General features: G+C 49.4%; 1 protein-coding gene across 11 annotated transcripts in view; it reads left to right on the plus strand.

Moving 5' to 3' along the window:
- FOXN3 (forkhead box N3) overlaps positions 1 to 25,048 on the plus strand; it is a 213,744-nt gene that overhangs the window by 62,900 nt on the left and 125,796 nt on the right. For 4 of the 11 annotated variants that reach the window (XM_082317902.1, XM_082317912.1, XM_082317903.1 and 1 more), the window contains exons 1-2: positions 11,304 to 11,468; positions 14,278 to 14,834. In XM_082317902.1, coding sequence (XP_082174028.1) covers positions 14,292 to 14,834 — 543 coding nt within the window. In that variant the 5' untranslated portion in view covers positions 11,304 to 11,468; positions 14,278 to 14,291. Of the gene's footprint in view, positions 1 to 10,219; positions 10,328 to 11,303; positions 11,469 to 12,658; positions 12,790 to 12,843; positions 12,890 to 14,277; positions 14,835 to 25,048 lie in introns of those variants that run through there. The other 7 variants (XM_082317905.1, XM_082317911.1, XM_082317910.1 and 4 more) reach the window with 5 other exon arrangements.

Genomic DNA, 25,048 nt, shown 5'->3' on the forward strand with positions numbered 1-25,048 from the left:
TTGATAATTATGACTGTATGATTAGATGGTCACTGATAGGTATGTTTATGTATACCTGTAGTTACTCCTAAGAATGAAATGCAGAATTAAGTTTATTAGTAGCACTGTCTGAGCAGTACAAAGGCACTGTAAAATCAAGAGAAGTCTGCATAGACATGAGTCACATATCCTAGATATACAATAATTATCATAATACAAGAAATAGGGGTGTCAAGTAAAGCTATCAGGTGGCAGGTTTAAAGTAAATGAAGAACTTTTTTCACACAGTCAATAGTTAAAATGTGGAACTCCTTGCTACAGGCTGTCATTGATGCTGAAGCTTACATGAACCTTTTTTAGACAAGCTGATAGAAAAAAAGTATCTTTGGCTTATAGCATAACACAGCATCTAATCACATCTTTAGCTGAAGCTTTTAAGCAGCAGGTCTCTGTAAACACAGAATAATGCTGTAAGGCATCACTGTGCATTTGCCCTGCTCTTCCTTAGGACAAGGAATGTGGGCAAGAGGAGCTTTGGTCTGACCGTCTTCTTCAACTCCTACAGTAAAGGCTAAATGGAGTTATGTGACAGGATCATAAAAGGAGAAATAAAGGTAGAGGGTTGGATGGTGATTTAGTTAGCACTGGCGTAAATCCAAGGGTGCGATCAAATAGTGCCTGAGAGCCACAGTGCACTGGGGTACCTGAGAGCAGCTTTACCCCCCCTCCCTAAGGACTCTGCAGGCACCACTATTGCACTTCTCATTCAATAAGGCAAGACCAGGAATAAATTTCCATCTGGCTACTTTCAAGATCTTCTTCCATCTGCCTGACCTATGAAGGAAGAAACCTTGCTCAAGTAGAACCTGTTAACTTCAGAAGGGACCCCCTCTGGGTACTTGACAACTAAAATCCCAGTCTTGAAGAGACGTGAGCACATATTTGCCATGGCGTGCATGCATACACACACCTCCCTGCACACCTGCGCTTGCTCACTCATGGAGGTCAGCTGCTTGACTGGGGCTGTTCTGCAAGTCCAGAGGGGTTTCTGGATGCCGAGTCAGAGCGTACACTTGTGTTAGGAGAGCCGTCAAAAAAATCCAGTAAAAGTACGCAGTCCTCCAAATCCAGCAGTGTGCACCTAAGTGGCCAAATGTGCCATATTGTCCTCTTGTTTCCCTGTTGTTTCTTGAACTTGGCTGATAAGCATTTGAGGTGGGTCGACCCCGGCTGGACGCCAGGTGCCCACCAAAGCCGCTCTATCACTCCTCTCCTCAGCTGGACAGGGCAGAGAAAATATAACGAAAGGCTTGTGGGTTGAGATAAGGACAGGGAGAGATCACCCACCAATTACCATCATGGGCAAAACAGACTCAACTCAGGGAAATTAATTTAATTTATTGCCTATCAAATCAGAGTAGGACAATGACAAATAAAAACCAAATCTTAAACCACCTTCCCCCCACCCTTCCCTTTTTCCCGGGCTCAACTTCACTCCCGCTTTTCTCTACCTCCTCCCCCCCAGCGGCGCAGGGGGACGGGGAATGGGGGTTGCGGTCAGTTCACCACATGCCGTCTCTGCTGCTCCTTCCTCCTCAGGGGAGGACTCCTCACACTCTTCCCCTGCTCCAGCGTGGGGTTCCTCCCGCGGGAGCCAGTCCTCCATGAACTGCTCCAACGTGGGTCCTTCCCAGAGGCTGCAGTACTTCATGAACTGCTCCAGCGTGGGTCCCTTCCATGGGTGCAGTCCTTTAGGAACAGGCTGCTCCAGCGTGGGTCCCCCACAGGGTCACAAGTCCTGCCAGCAAACCTGCTCCAGCCTGGGCTCCTCTCTCCATGGGCCCACAGGTCCTGCGAGGAGCCTGCTCCAGCACAGGCTTCCCACAGGGTCACAGCCTCCTTCGGGCACATCCACTGGCTCCGGTGTGGGGTCCTCCATGGCTGCAGGTGGATCTCTGCTCCACCGTTAACCTCCCTGGGCTGCAGGGGGACAGCCTGCCTCACCATGGCCTTCACCAGGGGCTGCAGGGGAATCTCTGCTCCGGCGCCTGGAGCACCTCCTCCCCCTCCTTCTTCACTGACCTTGGGGTCTGCAGGGCTGTTCCTCTCACATATTCTCACTCCTCTCTCTGGCTGCAGTTGTGCAGGGTTTTTTTCCCCTTCTTAAATACGTTATCACAGAGGCGCTACCACTGTCGCTGATGGGCTCGGCCGTCACCAGCAGCAGGTCCATCTTGCAGCCAGCTGGCATTGGCTCTGTCAGACATGGGGGAAGCTTCTAGCAGTTTCTCACAGAAGCCACCCCTGTAGCCCCCCTGCTACCAAAACATTGCCACGCAAACCCAATACAAGCATGTCTCTGGCTCCCCAAATCTGATGGGGGTGTGTGAGAACCCAGAGTCAGCCATGGCTATGTACAAGGAGTGTGCGAGACCAGCGCTGTGGCAGAAGAGCAAGTAGTAAGTTACTGATGGCAGTGTTTGCTCAAGGCCATTTGTTTTGCCTTCTCTGCTACTGCAGTAGTTGTGACAATAGACAGAAATAAGTAAAAGTAAGGGTAATAAATGTATTATTCCCTCGCCTGACCTGGCCAGTGCTTACAGGCTTCCTCACTGTGCGTAGTTGCACTCTCACACTGACTACCCTGTAGCTACTGGAGAGTGTAAATGTTAACTTTCTTTGAATTAGGACCTGCGTGTGGTGTAGAGGAGTAGAGAAGCCACAGCTTTTCCTTTGAGTTGAACATACGAATTTTTCGCTTTGTGAACATCGGAATTTGCTGTTTTCTGGTAAGAAATATCTATACTTTGTTGTGATGATATGACCGAAGCACAGAGGAGCCCAGCCTTCCTGCCAGATGGGCACATGCTGGTGTCTTGAGAGCCAAGAGATTATGTGGTTTGGAGATCGAGGCGGGAGGTGGAGTTGCAGGAGTAGTTTTCCAGCAGAGGTAACAGCTGTGCATGGCTTTGGATTGGGCTGAGTTTGCTCTGGTGCCTGGCGTGATCCAGCTGCCTTCACCTCATCGACACCGGCTGGCCCCGAGTGCTGGTGAGGATTACCCAGCTGACCCGTGCTGGCTGTGCGCCCTGCCCATGGCATGGGACTCTCACGTGCATTTACTGAGACCGGTGTCTCAAGACCCCCAGGCGACCTCTCAGGCCAAAGCCATCCATGGCACCCTCAACCACATTAGTGGCATTGACCAGTCAAGAGATTCACTGTCAGTTGCAGCTAAGGGTTGGCTTCATTGCACACAGTTAAAAGCTGTACCATCAGTTTGTTTGCTCATCCTCCCCCAGATTTGGCATTCCTCTGATTTTGCAGCCAACTGTAGGTTGTTTTTATTTGGACCAAATCATGCCTTGGGGCAAAACTGACATCACTGCTGGGCCTCATTAGGGAAATGAGGAGCAGGGTGTGGGGAGCCGGCTGCGGGAAGCGCCTCCGTTTCCCACCACTGAACTGGGAGGTGAACTCCGCTCGCCAGACAGGTTAGTGGGGTCCGGCATGTGAAGGGGTTTGAAAGCAGCCCTTTGCCAACACCCTTCAGCTACGAGAGGCCAAGGAATCTCATCAGGTGGAGAGCTTTTGATAAGTTAAGACTTGCATGCTATGTGGTGTAGGCTGCTCTGTTGCTGTCTTGTGTTTGTCGGGGGATTTGGGGTTTTTTTTTAATCATCATTTTAAAGACCAGTACTAAGGGCAACAGGGTTTCTGTGCATCTCTGGGAAATTCAGAATCGTGGATGTAAATAAATGAAGACTAATCACATGGTTGTCGGTGGGTGGTAAAGTCCTTTTCTTCAAGTAGAGCAGAAGTTCATAGTCTGCTTAGTTACAGCGTTTCCAGCTTGGAAGAGAGTTATTAGTGAAAATTGCAATGATTATTTCATTTGCAAACTTCCTTTGCGAGCCCCTTTTTTTTTTCTTGTGTTCAGATATCACTATGCTGTTGCCTTATGCCTCCCACACTTTACCTTGTGTTATACCTTACACAGTGACTGGACTTTAGCTGTGTAATTCCTGGCTCCCCCTTTTATCTGGTTGTTTCCAACCTTTGGAGTTGGGTTGTGTAACCAGAGGTGCGAGTAACATTTTTCCACTGAGTATCAGACACATGTCATGTAAGACAGTGTCTCTAATGTCACCTTGTAGTTGCTAGTTCAACATGCAATGAGTTACTAAAGTTAACTTGTAAATATTGTGAGCAATTTATCTTCCAAAGAAAAGTACTGTTTGAAGAGAGCCAGTGCCTGTTCCAGCCACCCCAGCAGCAAACACCACCGCTCGTGCCGCTAACATTGAACTATAACCTGTCTCTTACTTCATGCATAACAGGGTAACAAAAGTATTCTTAGAAATGGGCTGTTTCTAAACATATCAGAAGCTTGTTTGGTCCAGCACCTAAAAAAATGAAAGTGCGTTTTCATTTTGGCACAAATCTTGGATATTCACAGAAGTACCAATAAGCACAGGCTCTGGAGATGGGCTGCTTCTCATTAAACATGCATGTGCTGTTGTCTTCCTACTTCTTTAGACCTGGCCTTCATTTTGAGGTCAGACTTTAATTTCTGAAGAATATAATTTAAAGCTATTTATAGTGCTTCATGATTACCTGCAGCTACTAATGAAAAAGACTTGGCAACAGAGAAATAAATATGTAGCAGCTGCAGCTGCTTTAACTCTACTAGAGGTAGTAAAAAAGAAAGCCTAAACATCCAAGCGAGTTTAACAAGGGGGCAGAAGCAAGCAAAGTGTCTGTCTGATTGCAAAAAGTTTTACAGGCAGAAGCTGACAACACAGGAGGCTCCCGATCCCTGTATTTAAAGTTTACTTTGCCATTTGTCTTGAGTGGGGTCAGTGTTGTAGTGAATAATTTATAGGCAACATGAATGAGCTCATTAGTCACCTTTTCAGAGCTTAAATGAGGTTTGCGGTTGTCATTACATGGGCCTTCTGTTCAATGGCGTGGCACACGGACGGCGGGGCGGCTGGCTGGCTGGTGGCAGGACAGCCCCTCTCCTCCCGGCCCCACTGGCCTTCGTCCTCTGCTGAAACCCCCACTCTGCTGCCCAGTGCTCATCCAGTAACCTGCAGGGGTTTCTCCAGTGATAGCTTTTTTTTCTTTTTTTGTTATATGCAACGTTTGGTTTGATATCGTGTTGTTTTCATGTTGCACTGCTTTTTTCCATTATGGCAAAAAATAATGAAGATTATGCGACAAGTAATGCGGAACAAGTAAAACCCTCTACCTGCGTACAAGCAATAAAAGTTACTTTTCTCCTCAAATGTGCTTCAAAATTTTGTTATAGCCATAGCATTTTTTTGTCCTTGAAATGCTTATGGAAGTGCTAAACTGTGCTGGAACTCGCTGAACCTTAGAAGGAGGCATCACTATCAATGTTTACAGGCCTGCAGATTTAAAGAAAAAAAAATTCCCAAGATTATTTCCTAGTGCTTTGGCTGCCGAGGCCCACTCCATCCTTGTGGCATCCTTGTGAGAAACCTGTGGAATGAGAAATTTGTCTGCAAAAAATCTGTGAGGTGTCAGATGCGCCGTACCTCCCAGATGACTGCAGCTGTTAACTGAAGTTACCTTTGCCAAAAAGACTGGAGCAGTGCCAAAAGACCCGGCATGAATTAATGCCCCGGTGGATAAGCCAGCCCACAATCATAACGACCTTTTGTCACCGTGGAGAAGCCAACAGCTACTCGCAGGGAAACCCACCTCACGGGACATGAATGCGGCAGCCGGAGGGTGGTTCTTGGCCATAGCTGGCAACGGCAGCTGCCCCTGGGATGCGGGTAATTTAGTTGTGCTTTTTTTCTGTGCCAGCTTTCCTCCTTCCTTCCCAAATTTCGTTTACCTGCTCTGCCTGGCGGCTGCTATCTGGTTCAGCCATGGAGCCTGCCTGGCCTGTGGCTGCTGAGAGGAGCACAGGACAGAGCAGGAGCTTTCTGCAGATGCTGCTGCTGACTCTTAGTCCTTCCACTGCAGTTTTTCATTGCTTTCCGTTCCCTGATGTGTTTGGTAGCCTGGTATGTACTACTAAAAACACACTAAGGACAGATCATTTTATGACACTTTGCTTGTTTCCCAAAACCTGCATCCTCTCAGCATCCCTTCACAGACACAACTGTAGGTGAGCCGTGCTTGTGCTTCGTCGCTCTATCACCTCATGCAGGCTCTTGTAGCTGTCTCTGCTTTGCTGCAGTCTGGGAATCTGGAGCCGCATCTCACAGGATTTCCTCCAGGAACAGCATTCAAGAAACGTACAGGAAAAGTAGTGCTGAGTGGTGAGCAGAGGAAAGCACCCTGGAATATCCTGTGCTACAAAGAGCTGGAAGTCAAGCTGGGACTCAGTACAGTTGGGGCTAGGAAATCCACCTGGTGCAAGCAAATGTCAGAGGAGAGTAATCATCTACTAGCTCACAGCACTAGTGATAGCAAATTGTGTTTAGTGTCAGTTCCCAAGATCCTCAGCTGATGAGGTGTGAACACAAACTTCACTACCTGTGAGGTGCTGTTGCAGCTGAATTTTGCGTGCATACATACACAAATAAAGGACAAACTCCTGAAGTCTTTGATGAAAGGAACAGCTTGTAGTCAGGAAAGCTGAGGCAGGATTCGAGATGTTGTCCAGAAAGAATTTTGTCTTAGTTTTAAGTTCATATAAAGAACTTGGTTCTCCATTATAGTTTTCCCCAAAACTTGTGATCTTTACTTCTGTGCAGTCTTGGCTGCTGCTTTTCTTCCACCTTGCTTTTAAGAACAAAAATACAGTTGGTTTCTGGTTCTGCTGATTACTTGTAAGTTTGCCTTCAGCTGCCAAATGGTGAATACAGATGTTGAGATAACTCCAGGCCACATTTTGTGGCATTACACCTGTACAACAGATAGCAGAGTCTGTGCACCAAACCCCAGAAAACGGTTCTTTCTTTTTTCAGCCTCTGCAAACACTGCAGCAGTACCAGAAACACTGGCTTGTATTGCAATTACTGTACCAGCTGTGTTAGGTTAGGTATGATTTCAGACCGATACAGCCATTAGAGCAGAAGACTCCGGTAAAGATACGTTTATCCCAGCAACATTTTGCTTCCCACTGTCTGGGCTACTAAAATAAGCTGCACTGGCAGAAGCTTCCCTTTACCAGTATAAGCTAGGTGTGCGTTTGAGGTGCTAGTATGTTGGTGTAATTACACTGGGAAAGCATCTCTCATATGGACTTGTTTTAATAAATGTATGTAGGACAAACTAGTACGCATGATACTCTCCTCCCACTGCACTCATGTACAGAAACACACTTGCTGGTAGCTTGTCAGCTGTATATAATTTTAGCGCTAAGTATACTCATTTTCTTAGAAGCTGCAAGCAAGTGTTACTACAATAACATCGTAAATGTGCATACATTATTTTATAAGGGAACTATTTCATAAAACCTCTGGATTTTATTGTAAGACATTCATTATATTTTAGCCTGTGGAACAGAAATGCTGTAGATAGATACTTTATTTGCTTGCACTTCCGACAAAGCTTCATATCGGTGCTCCTTTTCTCACTGATTCAGTTCTGTTTCTGTTTGGTTTCGCCAGCTGGGGCAAATGAGAACTTGAAGAATAATTAAATGAAAGGTTGGGAAAACGCTGTTTAAATCTGATTCCATGGTCTCAAGTGAATAAGCAAAAACCAGATCTATCAGTAAGCTGGAGTAAGCTGGGCCTTCATCGTGTGCGCAGCTTATATCTCTGGCTAGTGCCCAGGGTGGGAGAAGAGAGGGGAGTGCACGCTTGTGAAAGACATGGGGCAGGAAGGCAGGGTACGGCTGCGCTTGGAGCAGCTGCGAGGCAAGAGCTGCTCTTTTTCACGGCAGTGGGGCACTGTTTGTCAGCCCGTTAGTTGTGTTACCTCTGTACGAGGCAGAGACTCTGGCTCCTCAGGTAGGAATTCAGATACGGCCGTTTTTCTGCCCCAAAAGTGGGCATAGCGCAGACAACAATACCAGGCTGGTCTGGCGTGGTTAAAAATAAAGAAGTGTTGATCCTGCAGGTTCCGTATGAGGGACTGGAGAAGAACGCTGGGAACAGGAGTGGTAAAAGAAGAAATGAGCAAACACATATTGCGTTCACGATTTGTTTTTTAATAGTGCCTGAAGGTGTTCAGTGTGCTTCTGCTCTGTACAAAATTAAATCCATTGCCACAGAGACAATAGAAGTTTAGAAGTGGCAAGACTGATGGGGGACGCCAGTCATTCTGCATGGGGGAAGAATGGGAACAAAACGAGATGGCCAGTGTACGGTGTTAGAGCTCAAGATGTGTCCCACCGTGGGGGTCCGGTCACTGATCACAAGGGGCAGCAGCCCCGTCCAGTTCGGTCTTGGAAAGGTACCTCGCACATAAGGACCCTTTCAGAACTGGGAGGGTTTTGGGTACAGCTGCATGTCCAATTATAAATCCTAATGAGCAAGCTTAGGTGGCAAACTTGCAGCAAACCTCAGGGAAGAAATTTGATATAGAGAATAAACACTGACAAGGATGCCAGTCAATGAGGACATTATAATTGGAGATCAGGTTAGGAATGGGGGCTTAAAGGTGAGGATAAGAAGCGCGGGTCTGTTGAATGGTGAGACTGGTGAGGTCAGAGGGCAGAAAGTAGAAATATTTAGCAAGGTCATGTGGCATGGTCATAATACTACCAAAGGAAGGTGTTCCCAGCAGAGATGGAGATGGAGGGGGGAAGATGAGCTCTGGAGGGCTGACAAAGAGCCTGTGACCCTCGCTGTGCTCGTTTTGCAACCATGGCTTGTGGGAGGTTATCAGGGATTCCTATCTAGAGGAGGATAAGAGATAAAGGAGTAGAGAGAGATGGCTGGAAATCCTCATTAAATAAGATACTGCAACATCTGCAGTTGGTATTCTGAAATCTGAGTGGAAGGATTAGACAGCTGTATATTAGCCCACGAGGCTAAAGTGCAGCTCTGCACTATTGGTGCCTCTAATCGGCCCTCGGTATGGCAAATACTTCGGTCTTGATGTACAAACAGTTTTCATCTGTCAGTGTTGCAAATCTTTTGCTAAATGAGTTAGTATTATTCCTGTCTTAGAAATGGGGAAATCGACACCCTAATAAATTTGGTGGCTTGCCTAAGATTACAGTGAGTTACTTGGTGGCCATGTGTCGGATGTTCTGATCTGCTGTAGCCTCCAAGCCAGCAGTTAATGATCTTTCAGTGGTGCCACGTGAGACTGTATTCTTCTTCCTTAAATAAGTTGTATTAAGTATTCCAGCAAAGAGTCAGAAGAAGCTGGGGGACAGCCTTCCCAAGAGGCAAGATATCGGCGTTTACCTCGCTGCTGGTGTTTTACCGCTCTGCAAGTCAGCAGCTGCAGTCGCTGCTGAGCTCAGGGGTGAGCGGGAGCCAGGGAGGGCTGCCCCGCACTGCTGGCCCTCGCGGGCGGTCTCAGCGGGCGGCCCCGTGCCAGCCCTGCGGCCCGGCCGGCAGTCTGTCCCCCTGCTCGCCCCAGCCTCTGCGTCACCCGCTGCAGGCCCCGGCGCTCCGCCACCCCAGCTTTCCTGCCTACGCGGCAAATGGCTCCCAGCGCTCCTTCGCTGTAATCCTCCGTGGGGGGCAATCCGCAGCTCTGGGGGAATTCCTGCCCGCTGCGGGAAAAGATATAAAACTCTGGAACTGATCTTATTCCACCGATATCGATGTGGAATTTTGCCACTAATTTTGAACAGAACTGAGCTGCGTACCTGAATAGGATGCATACATAATGTATTTGAAGTGTAATAGTCTTTGCATACCCTGCATCTCACGAGGCTTCCCCCTTCTCACTTCAGAAATACTTCTCATTAGCTGAATTCTTCTTGGTATTCTGTTCTAAGACACTTGACTTTTACAAGTGATGATAAATGCCATAAATCTCCTTGCTTGCCAATAAAGAGACATGTTGATTCACTCAGGAAAACGTCTGAAGCATTTGGACTAAATTCAGGTGGGTGGAGTTAGGACTTGGTAATTGAGTTTGGGTTTGAAACCAAACGGCCATGAGATAAGAACTGTGTAAACTAATGGTCTGCTGCCTGTTGGAGTGCTGGGGCCGGCGGAGTGACGGGGCAGGGCCGGTCACCAGCGGTAACGATGGTACCCTGCTGCCCCATAGCTGTTCTTCCCATTCCCCGACCCGGCAGCCGGCGTGTCTTCGTGGAAATATGCGAGAATGTGAAATACTGGGCAGGGGAGGGAAAGCTACCGGCAAAAGAAGGTCTTAGCGAGTTACGGCAGGAATTTCTAGTTTGAGAGCATCAACGAAACGCCTTTCAGCCCTGCGCTTTGAGAATGAGGTAGCCGCCACTCTTGTCTGAAAACGTGCATCTCGCAAGTGTCGGAGGGTTAAGGAGGTAACCGGTGCCCCGGGGCGCGCCTGAGCAGGGACGCAGCCGTGCGGGGACGCAGGAGGGGCGCGTTTGGAAGGGGCTGACGGGCTCGCTTCGCAGCGGAGGCTCTGCCCCCAGCCGTCTGCCGGTGGGGCGGCCGGTTTTGCCCCGCGGCAGGAGTGAGTTGCCTGCCGGGAGATGTGCGGGACGGAGCCCGGCGTTTTGGTGTTGGAAGATGTCTCCCCGGCTCCTCCTGAGCGGGGAGGGAGAAGCCGGGCGCCGGTGCGCTGATCCCTGGACTCCGGCTGCCCGGCGGTGCCTTCCGCGGCGGCCGCGCGGTTCGCGGCAGCTCGGCGGGGCCGGGCCGCCCGTCGCCACGCCGCGGGAGGGGGCACTCGCACAAGCGGGAGCGCCGCGGCCGCCGGCGGGGACCGGCCGCGCTGTCGCTCCGCGCCGCACCGCAGACCGCTCCCCGGGCGCCCCCCGCCTCCCTCCCGCGCTCGGACACCCGCCCGCCCCAGCCAAACGCCGCCGGCCCGGCGCGACCCCGGCGCCGCTAGGCCCGCGGCACCGGCCCGCCCCGGAGGCGACCCCGCGCCACGCCGCCCGGCCGGGGCCGGGCCCGGACCGGGCCGGGCGCCCCCGCGGGAGGCGGCCTGCGAGCGGCGGCGGCGGCGGGTGCCCCCGCGGGCGGCGGCGGGCCGGGTCCCCGCGGCCTGCCGTCAGGAGCGCCGCCCGCGCCGCCGCCCTCCCCCACCGCCGGCGGCCCTCCCTTCCGCGGCTTCTCCCGTCTCGGCTGGCCCAGCCCACGTTTTCCCTCTCTCCCCTCCCTCCCTGGTCATGTGTCGCCTTTTTTGTTTGCAGTGGAAACAATTTCTCGCTCTTGGGCTCGCGCGGCGGCGGACCGCTGCCCGTCGGGAGCGCGGGGCGGGCGGGGGGCGGGCGGCGGCCGGGCCCCATGCTGGCGGGGGTGCCCCCTGCGCCGGGACCCCCGCGGCACCCTCGGGGCTCGGGCTGAGGCGGGGGGCGCGCCATGCCCGGCTCCGTCAGATGAAAGTTTGCGCCACAGCCATGGAGGGACCGCGGTGAAACCGCCGCCCCCCGCCAGGTAAGTTCTCGCTGCTGCTGCTGTTCGCGGGGATTGCGCAAGGCGCTGGCCGGGCCGCTGGGGGGGGGGGGGGGAGGGCTCGGTCCCGCCCGCCCGGCCCGGCCCGGCCCGGCCCGGCCCGGCTCGGCTCGGCTCGCCCCGGCGCCACAACTTGGCCAGGAGTTGGTGCGCGGCCGCGGCGTGCGCGCCGCCGTGTCCCCGCCGAGCCCGGCCGGCCGCGCCGCGGGGCCGAGCCGCGGGGCCGCCTCCGGCCCGAGGTGGTCCGGCCGGGGGCGTCCGGGAGCTGCCGGGGCAAGGACTTTTGAGTACGCGGGCGCCCACGTCCCCCCACAGAGGCGGGCCGGGGAGGCGCGGCGGGCGGGCGCGGGCAGCAGTTGCCCGGCCGGCTGGCGCGGCGCGGCGGGGCCGGCGCGGGCCGGTGACATCTGGCCGGCATTGGAGGTATGCGCGCCGCCGGCCGCCCGCGCCCGCCCCGCCGGAGCAGTCCCAGTCTCCTAGCAACGCCATTGATTGGCTGCGGCGGCGGCCAATGGGCGCCCGCCCCCCGCCTCCCCCCCCCCGTGCGACAAGTACGGTGGGAGCGCTGGGGGGGCGCCCGGTGCGCCCCGGGGCTGCGCCCCCCGCCGGGCGCGGCGGAGGCGGGCGGGCGGCGGTGCCGGTGCAGCACCCGCAGCCGGCAGCGGATTAAAAATGTTCGCCCGACTGCGGGCGCTCATGTGACCGGCGCTCCTTTGTCTGGCGGCGGGGCGCCGCGGCAGCCGCCACGGGCCTCGTCAGCACCCCCCCGCACGCACCCCGTCCCGGGCGCAGCCGCCGCCGGGCCCCGCCGCCGCGGGGGGCGGCCCCGGGCCCCCCTCCCGCCCGCGGCCGCCCCGCTGGGAGCCGCTCTCCGGCCGGGCTCCGCCGGGCCTCCCCGCACAGCCCGGCGGCCGGCCCGAGGGGGCTCGGCGGGGCCCGCGGCCGCCCGGTCGCCCCCCGCACCCGTGCGGACCGCGGCCTGGGGAGGGGAGGAGGGGGAGAAAGAAAGAGGAGAAAAAAGGGGTGGTGTGATACGGCCCTTTGGGAGGATACTGGCAAGTAAGCAAATTAAACAGAAAGAGAGCAGCGTGTTGTCATAGCAACAGTGCAATTAAATTACTTTACTGTCAGCCATCATACAATTTTCCTGTTTAGAAGCTCATGGGACGTAACTTCCATTTGGAGTCAAAGTTGAGCGTGCGGCGTAGGTAGGCGATGCCGGTGCCCCTGGACGCCGGCGATACTCGTGTTTACCTTCTGGCTGTGCTGGACGCTGTTTTGAAAGCTAGGAAGTGGGACCTGCGTAAGTTTGGCCTCCCGGTGTTTACATCTGCCTCGGTGTTTTTTCCTCTTCCAGATACTTGTGTAAAACCACACATGTTCACGGAGCTTGCTGGGTGGTGGTGCGTATTAACGGGCTTCTGTGCGTAGAAGTTCTGTACGTTTCTTTTTTAGTAATGGCTGCTTTGGGGTGAAGTGTTTATAGAGCGACCCGAGGATCTGTCCTTCTTCGTTTTTGCCCTTTTGTAACAGCTAAGATAAAGTCCATCACTTCTCTTTCCCAGAATGGCTACCTTGCTCCTTTTTTCCCGTAGATAGGTGATTCATTCTGTTGCTACCTGTAGTTTTTTTGCCCTTCGTTTACAGTATCGAGTGTGTGACTGCGTGACTTCAGGGAACTGCTGAGCATGCGGTTTAGATACAGGGAATCATTTTGCTCTTGTTCAGCTTTTGTGCAGGAAGTTTTGTCGTTTTTAAATCCATTATTGACTCTTTGTGATTTTTATTTCACTGCTGTTCACGTCTCCAGACCTCAGTCCTGGCAGTTTTGCTGTATGGAGAAGCTAAGGGAGCCTGTCTCCTGCTTCTGAAGTAGAATTGTTGGGCTCCTCTCTGCTTCTCTTGAGTTGGGCAGGCGCCCAACTTCACCCAGCTTCTGAAGGGCTCAGGTCCTCCCAAATGTTACCACTCGCAGGTATCCCCCCGGGGCCTGCTGGTGCAGCACCCTCAGCAGCTCGTCCCACCTCTCCCGGACCACTGCTGAGCTTCACAGCAGTCTTTCTGAGACTGTTCTCTACCATGTTTGAAACACAGTTCACCTCATGTTAAAATCTTTGTTTACATACATTTTTAAAATGCTCTATTCCTCTGCTGCTTGTTTCCCTGTGTCTTGGCCCTGGTCCCAAAGCTACCGTGCGTTGCTTTCCCTCTTCCCTTCTCCTACCCTTGCTGGTTTTGAAGTTCTGCTGTCATTTCTGAGTTTTGTTGCGACTGTAGTCAGGCGGGACGGTTGTCTGCCTCAGCTTTTAGCCAGAGTGACTTTAATCATGGTGCTGTTGTATTGTCCACAAAAGTGAAACAGCTGAACTTAATCTGAAGCAACTGGCCTTAAGCCCCTCTATCTTTTTTTTTTTAAATTTTTTTTTTTTAGTTTACATGCTTATTAAAGTGATACAATCAGAGTATTCAATGATTTGAGACACGTATTCATCACTAAAGGGACATGTCTTTAGGATTTTCTGTGCGGGGCTTCCCATACATGCAGACCTGAGATGAATCGGGAATATTGTCTTGTTCTATCGACTGAAATTTCTTCCCTTGTCCTGACTTTAGATTATTTTACTCAACAGTTGTGAATGAGTGTTTATGCGAGTCTCTCATTTTTAATACAGACGGCAAAAGGCCGAATGACCAGTTAGGGAAAAGCTGTCAAAATGTCATGCCGTATCTTTTTATGAGCTAACTTTTCTCTCTGTTTCTTTCTCCCCTTCCTTTGGGTTTGCTCTCCCAGGAGTCTCTGTCTAAATGGGTCCAGTCATGCCTCCCAGTAAGAAGCCAGAGGGCTCAGGAATTAGCGTTCCCAGCGGATTGAGCCAACGTTACCAAGATAGTGATTTATCGAAGGCACTTCACGATGACGAGGACCTAGATTTCTCTTTGCCTGCCATCAGATTAGATAAAGGGGCCATGGAAGATGAAGAACTAACTAATTTGAACTGGTTACACGAGAGCAAGAACTTGCTGAAAAGCTTTGGGGACTCGGTGTTAAGGAGCGTTAGCCCCGTTCAGGACATCGGTGATGACACGCCGCCGTCTCCTGCCCACTCTGACATGCCCTACGATGCCAAGCAGAACCCCAACTGCAAACCTCCTTACTCCTTTAGCTGCCTCATATTTATGGCCATTGAGGACTCGCCAACCAAAAGACTGCCCGTAAAGGATATATACAACTGGATCTTGGAACACTTTCCGTATTTTGCAAACGCACCCACTGGATGGAAAAATTCTGTGAGACATAATCTATCCTTGAATAAGTGTTTTAAGAAAGTGGACAAAGACAGAAGTCAGGTAAGTTTGGAACTATGGAAACCTGTCTGGCTCTGAAAATATTCACCTGCTAATCCCAGAACATGTCCATAAGTGAAATGCAGAATATGCAACGCTGTCCCTGGTAACATAGTTCATTAAATTCAGAGAGCCAGCATTTCTTTAGCATGGCTCATTCTGATTTTATTAAATTCATTGTCTAGACATCTGTAAGAAAGTACTCGGTGTGTGTGTGTTTTTTCTTTTTCCCCCCAGCTGGTGTCTTCATGCATAGTGGTTAAATATTGTTTTTAGTTATCATGCTGTGGTAATGGTTTCCAGCTATACTAGATGAATGTAATCGTGTTATAAATAGGCTGCTTGCTGTTCTTGGCTTATACAAATGTATAGTGAAAGGGTATGCCTTATGTAAGGGTCCATTGCTTTTTCCCCGGTCTGTGTTGTAATCTGAAAAAACTTTTCTTTCTCTTAAACGAACAGAAGTAGTTCTGAATTTTGGTGATGAAGCTTCATTCCATTTCAAGCAGGTTTTAGAGAAACTCTTCAAAGAGGGGAGATAGGTCTGGCATCAAAGGTGAAAGTTACCATTCACCACAATTTCAGTCGTTCTCTCCCTGGGCCCGTGTGGCTTCTGCAACTGGTGTGGTGGCAGAAGCCTGGGGAGCACATTTTTGCTTTCGGGTCTCTGTTGTTGTCGGCTGGTTTCATCGCTGAATCCTCAGCGGCGTCTGGAGGAAGAGGCTGTGTGCGAGGGAAGGGGGAAGCGAGCCGAGCGGTGGAGGCAGGCCTTTGCGTAGCCTTCTACCGCGTCAATCTGCCTGGGAGCAGGTATCAGTTTCCGAAGGGGACCGTCTCCAGAGGCAGTGGTCTGGATGAATCTTTGGCAAAGTACGAGTATACTGATAAAAATATCAGCTTGCAGAATAATTTCACAGGCCTTCTCACAGGTTAGTGAAATAAATAGTGGGTAAAATCACATCACTGACCGTCTGTCTCTAAAATTGGCTGAAGATCAGAAAGTGGACACTTTCTTGTGGCAGAAACAATAGATGCACTCAACTTTTGTATTTCAGTGAAGTAAATGCTGTCGTTGTCTTGTAACTGGTTACCCTGAAACCAGACTTCTGTTGGTGGTGCTGTTCTCCCTATTTTGCGTGTGATTTAACTTTAAATGCTGTGGAATAGCAGCTCAAGTAACTCTAGAGGAAGAGTCATACATTACTGTAAACTAGCAACTTTTCATTTTAGATTACTTAACTTTCTTTCCTCTGGAGCTTTCTTTTTTTTAAACGATGGACTTTTTTTTTTTTTTTTAAAAAAAAAAAAAGTCATTCCCTAGAATCCACTGTCCACATATTGGCAACCACACACTGTATGTTGGTATTTTTATAAATTAGTTGCTGTGAACGATTATGTATGAGATTAAAAAACCTGTTCCTGAACTGGATCTTGTTTTGTGTAAACCAGAGTCTTAAATTCTTGTTTGGAAGTGAAACTATAACAACAAGTGCCACACCAGACTTTTATGACCCTGTCCCAGACCATAAGAAACCTTCACACAATACATTTAAAAAAAAACCCAAATATTGTAACTGGCAAGGCATGTGTTTAACATGGCCATTTGTGTTGTTCTGTCCCTCTTCCTCTGTTTACAAGTTGACTATTTAGATTACAGCTTCCTTCCTATGAGGAACTTGTCTTCATGTCTATCTGTCAAATATCCGGCAGTCTGCTGAGCTTGTATGAACAATACCACGACGCGCTGCTTCTCCGCAGGGAAGTGGCGCAGCACAATGCATGAGTAGTCACCTACGTCTCGAATTCGTGATTAGAGCCATGGTTACATAGCTAGACAACAAGGTGTGGTGGGAGGCCTTGCCTGTATGAATAACGAGGAGGGGTTTTGTTGATTCCTGGAAAATCCCAGGTTATGAGAAAGAATTTCTTCCATCTGGAGATGCTAATAACTGCAGGTAGCCAGCATTAAGGTGAATGAGATCAGAAACTCAAACGTAAAATGCACCAAGGCAGGTCGTTTAAATCCCCCACTGGGGTTTTTCTCGTGGCCAGGCCAAGGGATGGGGCAGAGCGAGCGCAGAACTGGCGCTTGGTCAGAGTTGCTGAATCAGGTGCTTGACGGCTAATTGTGGACTTGGAAAGCAGTAAACTTCAACTGCTGGCTTTGAAAATACCTTCGTGTGTGTGCACACGCACACTCGGGGTTGGTTCGAGTACCTTGCAGCCAGCGTCTCTGCTGTTCAGAAGGAAGGTGTCCATCTAAAGGGTTCTCCGGTTTTGGGCTGGGGCTTGGGGCAGGGGAAGCGGGGGACTCTTCTCTGTAAGGAATTGTTTTGTCCCACTTCTTCCCCTTTACAGCCGGATTCTGCAAATTGCAGGTTTGGAGTCTGCCCATCTTACTTTTTTTATGTGGGGGAAAAGAGCATTTAGGAAATGGCAAGTAATAAAATGCTAACAAGATAGGCTCTGAAACACGTACAGTACGGGGGGAAGGAGTTAATCAGTGCTGGGAATTGCAGGCATTTGCCAGCTGATGTGCGTTGACACATTGCAAAAAGCTAGAAGCTTTTCTTCTCATAGTTGTGCTTTCCAGTGTTTGTGTAGCCTTTCAGTAATCGTTTTTCTAAAAAAAAATTCTGCTGAACACTTAATTCTTTTTTGAATTCCCTCTGCAGAGTAGTTTCCTCAATCTTGGGTTCCACTAATTTATATTCATGGGGCTAAATATGTATTTAATTGTACGCAGCTTTTTCTGCCTGCGTATGAATGCTTGCATTTCCTGATGTGAGACCCTTGTCACAAGAGGGGAAGAAAAAGACTTACAGGCTGCATCGCTTGAGTTTTCGACTTGCGCTGTCCTGGTGCTTTTAGGTCTGGTGTGGAATGCCGGGAAAAGACATTTTTCTCCTCGGATTTGTTTATGCACTGCTGCTATTCCACTTCAGCTGCAATGCCATCACGCTTACCTGGCAAGCCGACAGAGTGACTATTCATGTAACTTTGCGATGAGGCTGATCTCCTGGATCGAGACAGAGAGCCGGGCTGAAGAAGGGAAAACGCTGAGCCCTTGATTGTACAAACCTCTTTGCATTGAGCTCAGCAGTTTAATAATAGTTGGCCAGAGTACGAAGTATCACATGATGGGGAGTAGACGAGGAGTTCCCTGGCTTTGTTTATGCTGCCGGACCTGTGAATTCAGTCACTCAGATTAATCCTATTGTGAACGTACAGATCTAAACGTCCTCCCGTGTGTGTCCCATTTAGTACAGCCCGTTAGCCCATGACTTCCCTGACTTCCCTACCATCTGGTCCTTGGCTATAGAGAGGAATTTTTCTTGTATATGTGTCACCATAGCAACGAGTTTGCAGTTGATATGGAAAGTAAGCAGTTGCCCTAGCAACGGAGTTACTGATGTGGCAGCTTCTCTGCTTGCAGGGAAAGGGCTAAGCTAGTTCAGACGCATTATGTAGGTTTGCTGTAATTATAGCTGCGCCCACTAGTGCTGCTCTAGCTCAGGGTCTGTTGAAAAATTTTGTTATAAGCCCTATTTTTTTCCCCCCTCGAAGATTTGTTTTATTCGTGTAGGGATTCCTGCTTTGAACAAAGGCGGGTAGGATTGTATTTTCAGGGCATGCGATACATCTGTGCCTTTTATGAATGCAAACTTTCTCAATCATTATTATCAAATGAGTGGGTGAGGGGAAAGGATGTTGGACCTCGTTGGCTTCTCTGCAATGTTTTTGTCTCAGTGAACAGCCCACAGTTATAGAAGCCGGGGCTCTCGTCCCATGCTCCTTCCCGCTATTCTGCCATCTTTTCCCTGGTCTGTGCTTCTCCAGGCATCCATCCTAGCAAGAGGGTTCCCCTTTGTGTCTGCTCTGCGCTGCCTGAGATAGGGAAACGCACACATGCTCCTGGCCGTGTGCGTGCTGAAGAAATTCAAGTCTCCTAAAGGTTTGTTTGGCGCTCGTGCTGAGGGACGTCTTAATAAAAATGTAATGAGGGTAAGGGATATGTTTATGGGGCCGGGAGAAGAAAATTCTCCTCGCTTGATGTGAAAGTTATTCTTAGAAGTATGTGGTCCATAACTGGGTCATGGAGATCCAGCCAGGCTCCTCCTCCGTCTGGAGCGGGCTCTGAGATCTGAGGACTCCCGAGTGGTCCTCGGGCTCTGTGAGAGCCGACGTCCAACTTGTCCTCATCTGAAGCGCTGCCTCTCCCAAGGGCTCTGCCAGGGCGCCTGACCAGAGCCCCGGGGACCCGCGGGGGCAGGAGGCTCTTCAGGAGCCCCTCCTGCCTGCCTCTTTCCTCTGATGGGATAATGTCTGGGCTTTTGACAGGTAGAACCCTGCAGAAGGATAAGCACTAGCTTGAGTGAGAGGAAAAGGAGGCTGCTTGCTCTTCTGTAGAATCTCCTAATCCAATCTGCATACACACAAAGGCGAGGGACCAGGGACCCTGTCCTCCCTCTTAATGTTATTATTCAAGAAGATCTCCTGTGAAAGCTCGGTGTCACTCTGGGGATAGAAATGATCTCCTCTGTTTTGAATATTGTTATCACCTAGAGTGACCCAAATAACACAAGCATCAGGATTTCACTGCGTTTATAACAACATCTGGTGCAGCTAAGGTGTAAAAAAAAAAAAACAAAAGAAAAAAAAAAACAGCCAAACAACAAAACAACCCCTCAGATTCATGTTAAAGACTTCAGATGATGTTGACTCCATTAATAAAATAGTGTCCTACATAAGCTGGTCCGATGGTTAATTTCCCAAATTGTTAAAAGGAGATGTTGTGTTTTTAAGCTGGAATTCGTCTCGTTTAGCTTGAAATCCATTTTCTTATACCCCACTCTGTCATACTAAAAAGCTCTCTAGTATCAGAATTTTCTCCTCAAATTGGTATTTAGAGAAATGAGGGTCATCTCATTCCAGAGCAATCATAAAAGTCTCTAGAGCCGTACTGTAATATGGGGTTTCCAGATATCAGACCATTTATGGAGAGCTTTTCTTGAACCCTTTCAGTTTTGTTTTTGAAGTGCAAACCCAAGAAATTATACAGAGTATTTAAATAATAGATTTCCTAAAGGTATGTGTGGAAAGAACATGCTTCCAGTTCACTGACTTCCAGCTGGTTGACTTTACATCAGAGCTCACTCTTTGCAGTGGAGTCTGCCTGCATTAACTGGTTTAGAGCTGTACAAAGCGTAATCAGTTATTTTTCAAGTAATGATGAAGAGCTGGCAATATCCGAAGAGTCCTCTGAACCTTATATCTAAGGTATTTACGTTACCTTGCTCTTGGTTAAGATAGCCCGGGGGCAGGCACCCTGCTGAGTAACTGAGGTGTTAGTTGCACATTGACAGGCTATTGACCTACCAGAGGGGATTGCCTACTTAAGTTAAATAAACTGGAGTAACTGGCCCTGTCTGTGCTCCTAACCCACAGCAAAGACAATACGAAGCGTGTTAAGCAGCACTGAAAGAGCCCAGACAGGAAAGCAGGAGCGAGCCGCTCTTCACCCGTTGGGCTTGGGCTGTGGTGGGGTTGATGAGTCTGTTTTTCAGCCGTGGTCGCACCTCCCTCGCTTCTGGCTGTTTGCTCCAACACCTTCCTGGCACATGAACTTTTGCGTTTCTGTGACAAACCATGCATCTGGTCAGAGATCTGATCTGGCTGGATTTTTCTCTTTCCCACTTTTTTTTTAATTCTTGAGTTGCTTTTTGGCTTAATTCCCCGATTCAGGTCACAGCGCAGTACAACACACAGTTGTGCCAGCACGACGGAGGGAGTAGGGATGATGGGGAGGTTGGGGAATACCTCCGGTTGGGATTGCTGAGGAGGCAAGCCATTCCTGACAGAAGAAAGGCCTGATAGAGGCTGGCAGCTGCAGGGAGAGTTGGTGCACACTGCTTGGTGGGGTAACGGATGTGGTTCCTACCGCAAGGTAAAGGCTAGGGTGAAATGAGAAAAGAAGTTTAATTACAATGGGAGGCTTTCTTCTGCTGGAGACGTTTCTTTTGTTTTTCCCCTCGGAGCAGGACTGTGCTATTTGTTGTTCAAGTGGCCCGTGCGGCTTTGTGGTGTTTTACAGCTGATGTAAAGTGATCCAAGTCTGGGCTGCCACCATCAGGCACGGTCCCTGCCCAGCCTGGCTGCCTGTTGCCTTTGCTGGGGGACTGAACCGATGCGGGGCTGTATTGCCAGCCCCGCTTGAGCTCATGCTGGCACATGTGTCACCACGCAATGAGCGGACTGAAAACTATTCTTGTTTATTTTTGTTTGGGTTATTTTTCAGTGGGCGAATGTAGTTAGATTCGTTTTCAGCTCCCTGCTTAGCTCATGGTCATTGTGGTCAGAGGAGCACCAGTGTCAGCACAGGCCGTGGGCTCAGCTCTGTTTAATCTGGCATGAAACTGTGCCCGCGGCTTTCAGCCAGCTCAGAGCTGACATGGTGGCAGTAGGAGAAGACGGGTAAGGGATGGGGTGGGGGATGCTCTTACCTTCAAGAGCACAGGCTGCGCTTAAATCACTGGGGCTGCTTGTACGTTCAGATACATGCTTGGTGCTGGATTGGGCCCATAAGACGTGGATGAAACGGTCCTAAGAAAACTGTGCGAGGGTGTGTGCACCCATGCGTGTGTGTTTTCTGAGCTTTGCAAGGTTTGTTTCTTTCTGTTGCCCAAAGGTTTTAATATTGGCAGTAGAGGTAGCTCTGAGTGGAGCTGTGCTGTGGATGCTCTGAAAGGCTATTATGGAAGAGGGAAGGATGTCCATAAAATCAATTGTCAGGCTTTTCTGTGCAGCTGTCTCTACATCCCCATCACCACCTAGGTTTCTCCCTAATTCTCAGAGAGCTAATGAACTGCCGTTGTCACTGCCAGCAAACGAAGCACGGATGCTGGGGCTGCGATCTGGTTTGAGCACGGGAGGCCTCGCTGAGGGTGGGGCTGGAGTATGTACGTACACGGGAGTGCTTTACGTGTCCATTAACAAACGCTGGCCCGTGGGGGATCACCGTGAAACCCCTGTGGGCGGCAGGCAAGACGTGCCCCTGAGCGCCAGGCCCGCGACGGCGGCTGCGCGACCTCCGGTCGTGGCTGAACATTAGAGGTGAACGGGGCTTGCTGGTCTGGCCAAGCACGCGCTCTTCTGTCTTGCACTTCAGTTCTTCAACAAAACGTCAAAGAATTCATTTTAATTACAAAATGTGCGTCCTTTAGACTTCCTCCTTCCTTTCCTAAAAGGGAAGTGAAGTGTTTTACGTTGGCTGGAAGAGCACAGTTAATTGTGCTGTGTGGCTTCTCTTCGTGGGTGAAGACCTCATGAAAAAGCATTTAAAAGAGTTGATTGTAATTGAGCAGTTGAAAATAATTGAGTAGTTGAAAATACTCTTCAAGCGGCCTGAAGTAGCCTTTGAGTTGCTGGAGAAGCTTCCTTTCCTTGCTCTGGTTTCAGGCAGTTGCTGCATCTCACTTGCTGACCCAGGCAGCTAAACCATCGCTCATTCCTGCGGCAATTCCTGGTAAATTCCTCCACATTCCTGGTAGTCATTTGAACGACGGGCCCAGTGGGGTCTGGGAAGCACTCTCCAGGCTGCTCATACCTGTTCCTTCTGCGTTATTTTCAGCTGATTGCTGTGTCTTCATCATAAATCTAGTTAAAACAAATGAGTGGCCCAGTGTAACACAAGCTGGAATCCTTGTGAAAAAGGGACCCAGCGTGACGCTATTTTTCATTTAGTTTGTTGGTATTTGTATGTTGGTCAGTGGTGGCTTAGCATATAGAAGTAAGTGACTTCTGTCATTTCAAGACTGGGCAGACCATTGCTAGATGAGGTCGTGGTGCAAGCACGGTATGTAGCAATATGTTATGATGCAGTTAATCTTGTGAACACAGATTTGCTTTAAAAAACCCATGTGCCTGCCTCTGGTTAAGTTTTGCTCAGTAAGCATCTAGGGAAAGGCTGTGCTTTATGCTTATATGTATTTTTTAAGCTAATAAAGATTTCTTTCTCTAAGTATTTGCTTTTATCTTTTGATTCATAATCTGATATTTTGAACCAGTATAAGTGAAGTCTCCTGTCTTCTAGGTAGAGGAAGATATTGAAGAAAGTTTGCTTTAATGAGATGCGTATGAATTTTGCTGGTTTTCTGGTACTTCTGGTTTAAGTCAGTTTGTTATTAAGTAGTTTGAGAACAACGAGATTTTACTTTCTTCAGTAGTAGCAACTGGTGTGTTATGTATTTAAGTTTTGGTCTGAAGGAAAAAACTGTTTAATTTTGCCTCCTAACATCTGTCATTCAATCTAATTCCCAGTTAGTTTCAGTCACTCTCCCAACCATTCCCCACCTGCTCTGGTGTCTCAAAGCTGGCCAAAAGCAGGGTACCCACTCAGCTCCAGAGCCGGGAAATCGTTACAGGTAGGCTGGGGGAGAGAGGAGGTGCCAAAATTGATCATCTGGCTGTGCTTAATTGACAAGCCGCAGAGAAAAGCAGGCAGTCAGTTCAGGTGCGCTTATGAGTCCCTGTTCTTGATGCTTGCGCTCTGATGCCTTTAAAGGTAAAATGAATCCTGTACATCTGCTTGAATGCTCATGTATCAGTCTTGTATCTTAGTTTTTCTGACTTAATTCCTGGGTGTGTTTTCTCTGGTTTGGAAGAATTCAGGCACAGGAGTAGTACCGTGCGTTTTCTTTAATTGTGGAGACAAAGGCAGCTCTTCTGAAGGAGCCGTTGCTGTTGGACAGTGGACAGTGGCCAATGTTGTTGCTGTTGGACAGTGGCCCTGCGGATGGCTACTGGGACACTCGCTGTTCAGCAGTCTGGCTGGCCTGGGACTAACTGGCCTTGTAGATGAGGGCAAGGAACACCTTCCTCAGCTGTGCTGCTTTTACCAAGAGCTTCCTGAGATGTTTTCCCCTTGAGCAAAATTAGTGTCCAGGACTGAAGTTCACAGCGATTCTCACCTTAAATTACAGAAGCGAGTGCCGAGCGCCTCAGCTCTGCCATGCTGTCGTGTCCGTGATTCCTCTTAGCCTGCCTTCAGATCTTACTGATCAAGTGGCTGGAGCTGCTGAGATGTCCGGTAGTTGAGGTGCTGCACCCACACCACGCTCATCGTTGCTGCTGTGTCTGGCCATTTAGTGCAGATTATTGCAATGGCAATAGAACTGTGGTAATCTTTTCTGGAGAATAAGCACATTTATAACAGTCTGGATGCTGACGAGATTTGTATGCTTACTGGCAACTCAGCTGGCTTCCACAAAGTCCTAAATTTCTTACAGCTGTAAGTGGTGTCAGACTCATCACTGATAGAGGTCACATAAGATAAGCAACAGTAGGGAGGAAGAAGGGGAGTGACCTTCCTACTTTGGCATACATTTTTTTTTTCCTCCTGAATTTTTGGTAGGTCAATATTGGGCTGTCTTAGCCTGGAACGTTACTTGTTTTCTTCTGTTCTCCCACCAATTTGGACTCCTGACTTCAGAGGAGCTGCTTTTGATTTACTCTTGAGTAAGCAACAGCAGAATTGGGACTGAGAGCTGTGGAAAGAAGCAGTTGTGGCCATAAATGATGTCTCTGGATCTTACTCGGTTATCCATAATAGTAATTTTGGAGACAGTACATTTTAATTTGTTAGTTATGTTCTTCAAATTCCGTTCTGGGTGTTATGGAAACTTTGTCCTGGGAACTGATGTAGGAATTTGTGAGAGGACTCATTCCAAGGATCTTAAATGTTGAATGGGTTTTTCCTTGCCGTGGTAGAAAAGAAGCCAAATTGCTGCCCTGAGCCAGTGACTTAAGATGCCAAAACACTATCTACGGCATGCTGAATTGCTATATTTCGTTGCAGCAGTGAACGGTAGCAATTTACCACTAGCTGAGTACTATCAGGATTTTGAAACGCCGGTGTAACTTGCTGAAAGACGACTGTTGGTAAGCAGAGGAATGAACGGGCTTCTGTATGGGGAACGGCATGGGGAAGTGTCTGTGGCAGCACATGGAGCAGAAACTTCTTGATGGGATTTTGCGTAAGAGAATCTAGTTGAATGCTGAATTCACGCTCATTCAAGCTATGAGCAGAAAATTAGGCTCTGCTCCAGAGCTATATTTATGGGATCCCAGGGCTGTCTACTGTGGGAGGGTACTCACTGAGATGAGGCAACTATTGTAAATGTTTTTGTGAGTCTATGGCTGAAAAAAATGCCTACAGT

Source organism: Platalea leucorodia (assembly GCF_965183815.1).
Source record: "Platalea leucorodia genome assembly, chromosome: 7".
In the NCBI taxonomy this organism is placed as follows: domain Eukaryota; kingdom Metazoa; phylum Chordata; class Aves; order Pelecaniformes; family Threskiornithidae; genus Platalea; species Platalea leucorodia.